Genomic DNA, 11,746 nt, shown 5'->3' with positions numbered 1-11,746 from the left:
GATTTGCAGTTCGTTGATAGCTTGAATCAAACAATTTTTCTAGCCAAAAAATTAGTATTGAAAATCAAAAGGATACTCTTTCCCCCCTCACCTCCGGAATTTTTAGTCACTATCATATATCTATATTTGAAAGGAAAAAGTAATTTGGCCCTAAACACGGGTTTTTTTTTTATTAAAAAAAACATATGGGGAAAAACACACCAGAGTCCACAATCCAAACCAAAAAGGTGAAGGGGGATAGATTTATTTGGTTCACATAATGATGTGAACAAACCTGAATCGTTTAGTTGACAAGCCTTATCCATAAAATGGCTTGTAAATGAAATATATATATAGAACTCAAGCAAATATTTGATTAAAAGTTAGTAAAAACAGGAATGAGATGGTAAAATCTACTAAATTGCTCGAATATTATAATACGTGGTGGTTGAGCATCATCTACCTCTACAACTACATATATAACAGTTTACTCTAGCAGCTTCTATCGAGTAGACGTGGCTCGTCTCTAATCCTACCATAAACTAGTCGTGATTAACGTGTCAGGAAGAGTTTATGTACCACAGTTGTAAAATAGATCATCGTTTACCAGTGGAGAACTCTCTCTCCAGACGTCTAATCTGGCTCATCAACCCTTGAATGGTATTTGATGATTCTTGAATGGTATTTGATGCTTCCTTTAATTTCTTTCTCAAATTCTCCTCTTCAATGTCGCGACGCTGCCTCTCTTCTTGAAATATGTCAATTATACTCTCTTGTTCCTTGCTTAGCTCCTCATATTTACAATTGGATTCCTTCAGCTGAATAACTCGCAAAAGAAGTCAGCTTAGGTTGAGGTTATACGCAAAACCCAAAACATTATTCGCCATAATAGCAAAACCAAACCAAATACCTCAATATTAGGATAGTAAAGAGGCTTATATATATTTGATATCTAGCGTAAACCAAATGCATAAAAAAAAGATCTAAATTATGTTTACTTGTACATTACTGTCTGCCAAAAATTCCAATTAAAATGAGCACTAAAAAAATCCATTATTGGGATTACATTTCTTTCCACGGTCCCTCCAACACTTGGGACTTAGGCTGTAAATTAAATTAAGGATGGCCTTTCTTTCCACAGTCCCTGCCCCTATCAGTGACCAAGTCAATTTCTAATAACAGACTTAAGACAAAACTTCATGTTTTAGAAAAACATTTCATTAATACATACAGGAAACACAAACGGAGTTGTTGAATTTCAATGCGGGACCAAATATATATTATATACTGCCAGTGTCATGGTAGCCAAATTTTCTGCTCACACAAAATAAAAGAACATATCTTCGTTTATCTTGTGTCCCAAGATACTCAATCACAGTCGAAATCTAGGTTACCATAAAACACAAGGCATAAGCAAGAAAATCCAATCAAGTAACAATAATGAACCAGAAAGCATCTTTATAAATTTTGTAAAACAAAGTGAAAAAAATAATATCATGAGACATGACTCGAGGAAAAACACAAGAATTATCACCTGAGTTTCGAGAGACTTGCATCTTTCCTTCTCTTTCTGTAAATCATGGAGCAAATCACCCAGAACCTCTTCTTCTTTCCTCTTCAGTCTGTGCATTTAACAATACAGAAAATCAATTTATCATATGATAAAAATACCCGTATGAATCACCGTTCATGTTGACTAAATACCTCTCTTTCAATTGACGATTCTCTTCTTCCAACTGAACCAATGCATGAGAACTGAACTTTGATGGTGACTCATTACCATTTGCCTTTTGAAGATGAACAAAAACCAATATAAACCCATGTCCAATGTTAGAAAATCATGTTTCCACAAAATAACCAACTATAAATTGGATTTCTGTCTGCATTGACAAGGAAAATAATTCAAAGAAGTTAACCATGAAAAATACTAGGGGGAGAAAGCCAAGAATGTTGAAAATTATCACAGGGCACGAGGAAATGCATCTTAAATATGACTGAATGTCAAAAAAAACAAAATCAACCTCATGATAACAATATAGACAACACCTAGACCAATAAACATAGCTTCTTTAAGCCATATATCTATAACAGACAGGCCAGGCCACATTTCAGCTGACAAATTTTTGGTTTAAAAAGCACTTATTGCAGCAAAGCATGACAGTGCAGCTGAAGTGGACAGAATCTCGTTTGTGTAGGATCCATTCCGATATTATTTGTAAATAAACTTTCCCGTCACTTCTCTTATGATTCTGCTTCTGATATCAAATTGTAAAAGGGGAAAAAAAGCTGGCAATGGACCGAATACATCCAGTTTCATATGATATGTACTGTACATCCAACAATTGTCACAGTTATTCACTATGCACAATCATGGAAGCTTTCATTCAGAAGTTATTTCATACTTGAACAGGCACCCCAACGACATTAAAAGCACACAATAAGACCCAACACTATGAACAAATACGGCCTGGTTCACAGAAGCTGATATGGGAAGGTGTTAATGAAAGTATACTGATGCTACAAAACGAACATCCAAAAGTTTATTGACACACTCAATTAAGAATTTACTCTAGTTCAGAATACAAATGCAAAAAGGACATCCAAAAATTTAACCACTCGGTTAAGAATTTTACTCTAGTTCAGAATACAAATATTGCCAACATATTAGTGCACACAAAGTCGCAAATTAACAACAATTACATTTACTGTAAAGCAGTTATCAGATGATCACACAATATACCTTACAAATACCAAATGAGGTGATCACCTGTGAATTTGTATTCCGGGTTGATTGGCTGAGCTTTTCAGCAGGTGAATTATTTGGTTCAGTTTGATGTAACCTAGGCAATCTTTGAAATCCATTTTTTTCAAACAATTCTCCCGAGACTGAACCATTCACCCGATTCCTGGAAGTGTGATTTTGCATGTCGTCGTCACCAACATCCTCTGCGGAAGATGATGATATTTCAGTATAACCTGCTTGTTTGCCAGGGGTTCTGGATTTTGCAACTTTATTCCCACTCAAATGCCCATTGGTCCATGTCTTCTCGCTTGAAGCAATGCCTTTCGTTTGACTTGGGGAACAAGAATCAGGAGAAGCATCTGAAAATACAACAATAGCCGGTAAGATCTTTGATTATACTGTTCTCCCACCCTCACCCCCACCCCCAACCCCCACCCCAAGTAACTTACTCTTTCCGTTACCTCTTTCATGGTATTTTTTACTGCGCCGGGGTGCATAGCCAATTTCGTGGCAGTGCGTAGTCCTGTCAAATGCAGAGAAAAGCAAACAATAATATGTCACTGTGGAAGATTATACAATGAAATCACATTAAAATCAACTCAATCAACCAATAGAATATACCAATATGTCTTTTGCATTTGAATCAATCGTGCCTCAAGTCTTGCGAGGACTGTAGTTCGCTCAAAACCTTGTTTATCATGAGCTGGCTCAACAAAATTGGCTTCAAGGACGCCTTTGAAGGAAAAGTACAGCAATTAGAACACCAAATCCAATTATTATTTAGAAGGTAAAAATGGCATCATTGTACCTATAACTCCTCGACCATCGCTACCAGGAGGATGCCAAACTCTCCAAAATGGCTGGAATCATAAAAAGAAAACAAGCAGCGCAGTTAAGTACAAAGCTAAATTGAGAGACAAAATTATAGGCGTGCACAGTTCTTTATAGAATGAAAATTTAACACTGTTTCACATATAGAAATAGCGGGAAAAGAATCTGTATTTCGCAAGTTGGGGGTGAGAGTAACGAGAACTCGATATTCTATGTTATTATATTTCATTTTTATATAAAATTTGATGTATTAGAATCCGGGTATTGGTTATTTGATTGATTCTAATTACATAGTAGTATTTTCCTAGAAGAGACTGTGCATACGATATCAATACCCTCATAATATATAAAACTCATTCAGCCAATTATGAATTCTATTAAAGTAATCAATCAAAATTTCAAACAACGAACAACCCCCAATAAGACTAAATCTTGACACATGACAAAGTCATACAGACAAGGAATGTGGAATAAAAACTTTTAGTGTGGCGGGATAGAAGCTGAGATGAGATGGAACCACCTTGATAAGTCGATTTTTGTGATAGACATTAAATCCCTGAACATCGATATGGTATTTAGCATCCTTCACAAAACCAACAGTAACCACAGCAACCATCTATGACAAAGATGAAAGCTGGTGAGAAACATTGAATGAGATGGATTTCAAACATATAATCAAAGGAAAATTACATTAGAATTATTTGAAAGTCCATCAACTCCAGGCTGAGGACGATATGTTATCTCCTGCGACATCATCATATCATTCACTATATTATGGTGCTCGACATCTTTCCCCCGCAAAATAATTCGAAATCCAGGAGGAATTCTGAGGTAGAGAATAGCCACATAACTCTGCAATTCCAGCAAGAACTTCATTAAAAAATGTTTCCAGTTATATGGGTGTCTAATTGTTGCATCAACTTGTAAATGTACATTGTACCATACATTTTCTTTAGAATTTATGCATGACAAATATATTGATTTTAATCCAAGTGGAAAAGGAACAGGAAGGGGAAGGTAGAAAACAAAACACATTCACAATTTCACATGATCCATCCATAAGGGTGATGTGCGTGGACAAAAAGTGAAAAAATTATAACTTCTAATTTTGATGGGATGAAATAATGAGAAAAAATGGTAGTGGAAGTTAATCTACCTAAAGCACAATAAAATTATATCAGATATTTATTAATCACTATAATGTCAAATCTAATTCAAGAAGACTACACCAAATTACATTCGCTTCCCCCTCAAGGTGAACATATAGATAAGAATTGAAGCATTTAACTTGAAACAAAATTCGTCGTCAAGAAAATCTTACTCTACTATGCATATGGTGTATCAAAGAACAGAAGTATAAAACAGAAAACAGGAGAACGGACATATAAAGATCGGATTTTTTATCGTCCATTGAGCATAAAATAATTATGTGATGGATTGGGGTTGAGAGCCAAAGTGTGCACATTTGTTATAGTTTCATTTTTTTTTTTTTTTGGAAGGATAATAGACATTACCAATTAGAAAACTCTAAATAGGAAATCCATAATCTAACACCATGTTAAACTTTGAAGTGATAATAATAGTCAATGAGGATGAAACATAATACTAGATTTTCAAGTGGTTCAGCTAAAAAAGCCTGCATCAACGGCTAATGACCATATGAAATTTGCTCAAAACTTATCATCTTCCATCTTCCAGGTAGGACATTCCTTAAACATTTTGTGGGGCAATTAATTTCAAAATCAACTTCAACAATCATAAATATTTGAACAAGGGTATAATGCGCATAAAGACATCACATGCGCAAGAGACGAGAAACCAAATTTAGGATCCTAGTAAAACAAGATCTAAAATAAATAAATTAAGTATTACAAAAAGAAAGGAGATGCACAAGAAATAAGTGAATAAATCATTTGATATCTGCAGCATTTTACCCTTAATGAATGTCGATATGTAAGAAAGTGCCTGGAATTAGGATACTTCTTTCCCATTTCTATGCTTCTCTCGTCCCTATTGACACCTCTGATTTGAATATCCTAAAAAAATCATAGAATTAAGATATTAGGTTATTACATGTTCACAAACAAAGCAACCGATCTACAATAAAAAGTTATAGTAGCTCACATGTGGATCAGAATCAAAATCAAGTTCTAGTAGTCCCTCATCATCCTCCCAAAGATTGTATATAAATATCCGAGTACCTTGCTCCTTCATTTGATAGAACTACCAAGTAAAAAGAGAATATTAGGAAACAGTCTAACATCAAATTTACATACTTTGTCCAAAGATGTAGGCAAACTCAAGAGTGAAGAAGCAAGGGATGTCGTTGCTCACCCCTACACACTAAGTTAAGAGTAACAAATTCTGATGTCTGCTTTTTAATATCTAATCTTCATGCCATGATCCCATAAATCATGATTCAAAGGTGAGACTAGAGAATGTCAAAAGCAAAGCGAATAACAATACAAAAGAGAATTTTTTTTAGTTGTTTTCTAATTTATGGTGGGTTAGTCTGCCTAACCCACAACCCTAGATGAGTTGAATTGGGTTGAGCCGTTGAGGTTTTTCCAACCAGCCTAATTGCCAAGATGACGCGAATCGGGGTAGTCCGTTTTGACAGCTCTAGGTGAGACACCTTCAAACACTATCACCACCAACCACAAGAGAAGAAGAAAGTCCAATTAAAATTCAAAGCATCAAGGTTGGCTCAATCTTTAACCCATAAGCACATTTCAATCCATTAAACAATTTTTCAAGCTTAACTCAACCATAATAGACAAGCTAAAGTAAATTAAACTATTGGGCAGCCCTTGGTTGCCATGATAGAATAATGGAGTATTTTTTACGGTACCTCTCTCTGGAAGCTACCCAGGACAAGCTTTTCCCCACAACATTACTATCTTTCTGGACCAGAGAGTTCAGGTAAACCGAAACTGAAGTGATTTGAATGGGAGAAACAGGATAAATTATTTGTTTTATGTGGTGTAGTGTGGTGTGGAAAGGTTCTTATCAGGCTTGTAGTTTTGAATTAAGTAACTAAAGAGGCGTCAAACATAGGATCCTGGTGGATTATTTAACAATCCACCCTCTATCAAACTGCCAAATAGAGGTTAGTATATAGTCAAAAACATGCACACCGTACCACACCTTCACGACCACACAAATAAATAAAGATTTTACAAATTATTATTCACAAACAGCTATGGGACACAGTCAATTCAATATTCAACCAGTTTGGGTGCAAACAGAAACAATTTTTACTCAGACCCCGATTGAGAATTCTTTTGCAAGGTGGGACGCTCTTCAACCTAGTCCACACATTCATGATATTGTCTCATTTGAAAGTCTTCTATTCTCGCATTAATGGACCGAGCAATATGAAGATGTATGCTTCAGCTCATTTAGTTTCATTAATATAGAGTGACTTCTTCTTTAATTTTTGTCGCATGCTACATCCAGACTTACAGAGATTCAAGCTCCTCTTACGATTGATTGAATAGGCGTCCATTACTTAAGGCGTGCAATCGACTTTGCATTTAGTGGACTATACTTATAGTTTCTGTTCTTCAGTTGGGGTTTTTTACTGCAAAATTTCACACTCTTTGTATTTCCTCGTCTTCAATCCATAGGTAGAGAATTAGAGATCTTTGCCAATCCCACCCTGAAATACTATTTTTTCATGAACCATCTAAAATATTTGACTACTTAGTCCAAAATATAGCCACTCATGACCTATTCATGTGTTTCAAGTTCAAAATGTTGAATTTTCTCATATTTGTATGCTCAAATATCATATGTCGAACTTGAATAGGAACTCAAATAAACATGTCCGCAATCAAATAACATGGAGGCCAAGCTCCATTATCTGAAAACTTTGATCCATGGGTGATAAAGCCCCATGAAAAGAGTTCACAACCAAGCCCTACGTGATGAGAGTCAAGATCAGCCTGGATTGATTTGGTTTTGTATAAGAATCGTGCAGGAATGGTATGATGAAAGAAATTGAAATTAGACAAAGCTACCCTAACCTGCAGCAAAGGCTTTACTCTGAGTGCATACAAAGATAAAGCCAAAGATGAGTGAATATTCAGGATTAAGGATCATTGATCATAGACACGAAGAACAAGGTCATAAGTGAGATGACTTTATGCCTTAATTAATGCTGCTTAAAATTTTATTCAATAATCTAAACTATATTATATATCATTGACTGAGAAAAACATAGAAGATCACCTGCCGAAGAAGATCTTCTTCACTTGAAAAAGGAGACCATTGAACCATAGTTTCAACATTTCTCTTCCAGTCATCAGTGGATGATCGAATAATCTTCTTCCAATCTTTTCCACTTCTTTCATAATCAAGCTTTTGACAAAATTTAGGAAAAAAATTCAATAGTCATGGCCCAGCATTATTGAAAAATTAAATATCAAACGAATACCATAATGATAGTATCTAAATGAGAACAATTACAGTAGGCACAAAATATGACTCTCTTTGATTTGCATAATGCAGGCGGCGGGCATGACAGAACAAGATGTGCACATCACAGTTTTGACTTCTAATTTTTTTCTCAGCGATTGGGAATCTTAATATGTAGCTTGGGCTACATCAACTAAGAAGCATGTGAAGTCAATAATCTCACACACAGTACAAAATCACAAAGTTACTCACTATGGGAACCACAGTATCTTCTTTTCCTGTGCTCCTCAAAAAAGTATAGGATAGTAATCCTATGCTTTGAGTGGGCCTAAAACAGATTCAGAAATTCATTAATCAGTCGAGTAATAAAAGCAAACATCCAGATCAGCATTTCGGAGGAAATAATAGGGTAAATGACCAAATTGGAATCAAATAATCGCTAGTGTATGTTGAGCACTCCACCGTATGATATCCATGAAATTATGTAACAAAGATTAAGGCATGGCTTCTCATTTTCACATATCAGGGCTGACGTATCAGGTCTCTGTCCAAATGGCAGATTCACAGGCCCTCCTCGAGGCTTTGAAAAGTCAACACTAAAGCATTTGTCCTCAAAGTTCAACAAAAACACACCATATGACTCCAAACAATATTCAGTAAAAGTTCCGAATCCCTGACCACTTACCTAGGAGCGGTAAAAGTTGAAAAGCAGGCAGTTGTTGCTGTCTAAGAAAACTTAAAAAAAGAAGACTCTTTTATTGGCAAAATTCAAGACCAATCAGTCACCAAGTAAACATATCCAAGTTCATCTTAATCACAAACTTTTAATGTTCAATGATGAAGCTTTTTCAGGGCATAAAATTTTTAGTACAGCAATAAAGCACTGATGAAATCGAAAATATCAAGATAAGCACTAGTGATATAGTTAACCACAATACCACATGGTCCTCACTCCTCCGAAATATAGAATCCACCAGTTCAAAATGAAGGAGATATTATATCAAAGCACAGGGTCTATACAGCCATAATACAAACTTATTGTTGAACAATATTCATTTAACAAAATTTTCAAATCATGGAAGTTGACTGCATCGCACGAAGTTCAGTTGCACATGGAACCTGATAAAAAAATGACAAGCAAAAATGCAAACCTGCATCCATCCTTCCCACGACTTCGAGAAAAAACAATTACATCAGCACCAAGCCTCATGGTGCTTGTCTTGAAGCCATTTCCATCTGGCATGCACAGTTTCTCAAGTAAATTTAATGAGAACTACTGAGACATGTTATTAGAAGTCAAATGGTATGCACAGCCAGAGAGAGAGAGAGAACTGACATTGCCCGATAGTGTCTACCATTTTGCTTTTTGAGGAATAACCAAGAGACATGCATTGACGAATTTTATCAGGGTCCATTCCACCACCATTATCTATGAAAATCTCATGTTAAGCAGATTGAACATGAGGTTATCAAATAATAAACCTCAAAAGGTCAAGAATAAACCAAATAGATTAGGAATATAATCAGTTAAGCAAGCATGCACAGACAAAACGGAAATAACTATTTGGAAGCCAATAATACAGGTGTTATTCATATCAACAAAAGCCCAAAAGAAGGTAAAATTTAGCACAATAATTTATGGTTTTAACCTCACATTATGACTTACTAGTGTACAAGTTTTCATTTCATAGGGATAATTTTCCATTACATAGAAAGTAAAATTAGCACATAATTTATGGTTTTAACCTCACATTTTGAGTCACTAGTGTACAAGTTTCCATTTCTTAGGGAAAATTTCCATTTCAGAGGAACAAATAATAAATTACTTGAGCTTTGCCCTACTAAAGACCTTTTCATTCCGTTCTCCCTACTATAAAGAGCATTTCATACAAACATATATGTTCCTTCTTTACACCTTAGTCTTCGAAAGTGATGTTATATGAAAATACCTTCAACCAGTAACATTTTGGTCCCATCTTTCTTGCTCTTGACCATATCTAAGTTGACATGTGTCGCCCCACTGCAGACCTAACAACAGATATATAACAAGAGAGAAGTCTGATTCCTGACGCAAACAAATTTGTAGTATAATATAGATCAACCAGATGGTAGAATTGATATACCTCATCCAAGGAGTTGTCTAGAAGTTCTGCAAAAGCTGCAAAATGAACACATACACAGTTCCAGAACAGTAAGAAATGGAACCTCATACAAGTGCACCTCATCGTAAACAGAACATGCATCACAAAAATGGGAGATTGTAACTAGGGATGTAAATGAACCGTTCCGGTTCGCGAGCTTTTCAATTTGGCTCGAAAAATATTTGATTCGTATTCGAGCTTACACTCATCATCGTATTCGGCTCAATTCGGTTCGTTTACACCCATAATTGTAACATTTCATTTCCACCTAAACAGAAGCATGCATCACAAAACATTATATCTCAACTATTCAAACAGGATGTAGTTCCTTTACCTCCAAGAACCCACTTATGACTGGTCGCATTTGAATGCAGAAATTTGGGATGTATTCTGACATGATCCATGCTACCTGTAGATTTATAACAGAGATCAGTTTGGAATAGGGCCATTTCATAATATTAAAAAACTAAGTTCTCCATAACAAAGAAGGTGAAAACAGACTAACGAAGAGATACTTAAGCAGTCACTCAAGAATTATCAGAACCATATACTGCATTTTGACCTATTACTGCACACTGATATGTGTAGTCACTGGACACCGTTTTTCTACATTCAAACCAAATGGAGTTTAATCCACTCTCATACAAGTTAATTCTAGAAAACTAGGGTGACTTCATCCTCTAGACCCCATTTTAGGCGAAGACCACAACGTTATTCACTAATGCAGAAGTCATGGTGCAACAACGAGAGCATACGTACAACCCGCAGGAGTCATCTCCAGCGCTTCTAGCGCAGCTTCTCCTCCCGAGAAAAAGATACTCACAAAATAAACATGCAAGAAGCAAAAACTCACCGCTATAAGAATCCCTAAAGACAACAGCCGGCGTCGCTTCATAATCCCCCGCCTTCCAGAACTTCTTGATAGACCCCTCCACCGGCGCCGTCACTATAGACCCTACATTCGCCGTTGAAGGAGAAGACACGCCCAACGGAGGCCGTCTAGGCGGTAAAAGGTCCAAAAATCCCAGCGGCAAGTCCCCCGCCACCTTCTTCTTCTTATTTTTCCCATCAATCACATCAACGCTCAAATCCCTAGACCTTTTCCCACTGTTCCTAACTTCAGCACCGTCGTCGGAAGAAGAATCAGAATCCGAACTCGATAGCTCGATAACGGACGGAGGTTGCCCGTAATCCGCGTTCGGCTTATTCATACAGGTGAAATTGTGATCAATGAGTTCTTGCTTAACCTGCAACCTATCGTTGTTCGCCATGGGAGTGGAAATCGAAAACGAAGAATCCTGCGAACAACAATTGGAAGAAGGCAAAAGATTTAAATAAACGTCATGGCAGCTGAACGGACAGATCAAACGTGCCGTGCTTTCGGAAAAATCGTGTTGCTTTCCTCAGACACAGAAATACGCTTTCATGTAGTTTAATTTATATCTATTATCTATATAAACAAAGTTTTTGTTTTGAAAATTTTCCTCTAAAAAATTTGATATAGAAGAAAATATATTTATTAGTATTACATCTATCATATTAAATATTTAAAAATAAATAAAAAAAATTTAAATGTGAAGTTTTTAAATTTTTTGAAAAAATTTAAATTTGAATTTGACGTCACTGAAAATAT

At 35.9% G+C, this 11,746-nt stretch overlaps 1 protein-coding gene across 1 annotated transcript; it reads right to left on the bottom strand.

Moving 5' to 3' along the window:
• Nucleotides 1-378: 378 nt before the first annotated feature.
• On the bottom strand, nt 379-11,475 carry LOC140976464 (protein MICRORCHIDIA 7-like). The gene is made up of 19 exons (XM_073440623.1): nt 10,967-11,475; nt 10,448-10,522; nt 10,096-10,130; nt 9,922-10,000; nt 9,309-9,401; nt 9,124-9,208; nt 8,225-8,300; nt 7,787-7,915; nt 5,678-5,776; nt 5,488-5,589; nt 4,244-4,405; nt 4,074-4,169; nt 3,531-3,582; nt 3,344-3,455; nt 3,184-3,245; nt 2,747-3,081; nt 1,684-1,766; nt 1,514-1,601; nt 379-797 (listed from the first exon to the last, which is right to left on the bottom strand). The coding sequence occupies exons 1-19, from the start codon at nt 11,382-11,384 to the stop codon at nt 576-578; spliced, it is 2,403 nt and encodes an 800-aa protein (XP_073296724.1). The 5' UTR covers nt 11,385-11,475; the 3' UTR covers nt 379-575.
• Between the last annotated feature and the right edge of the window lie 271 nt (nt 11,476-11,746).

Source organism: Primulina huaijiensis, chromosome 5 (assembly GCF_012295235.1).
Source record: "Primulina huaijiensis isolate GDHJ02 chromosome 5, ASM1229523v2, whole genome shotgun sequence".
NCBI lineage: Eukaryota > Viridiplantae > Streptophyta > Magnoliopsida > Lamiales > Gesneriaceae > Primulina > Primulina huaijiensis.
Note: the sequence above shows the minus strand (reverse complement) of the source record. Positions and strands in the feature narration are given on the sequence as shown.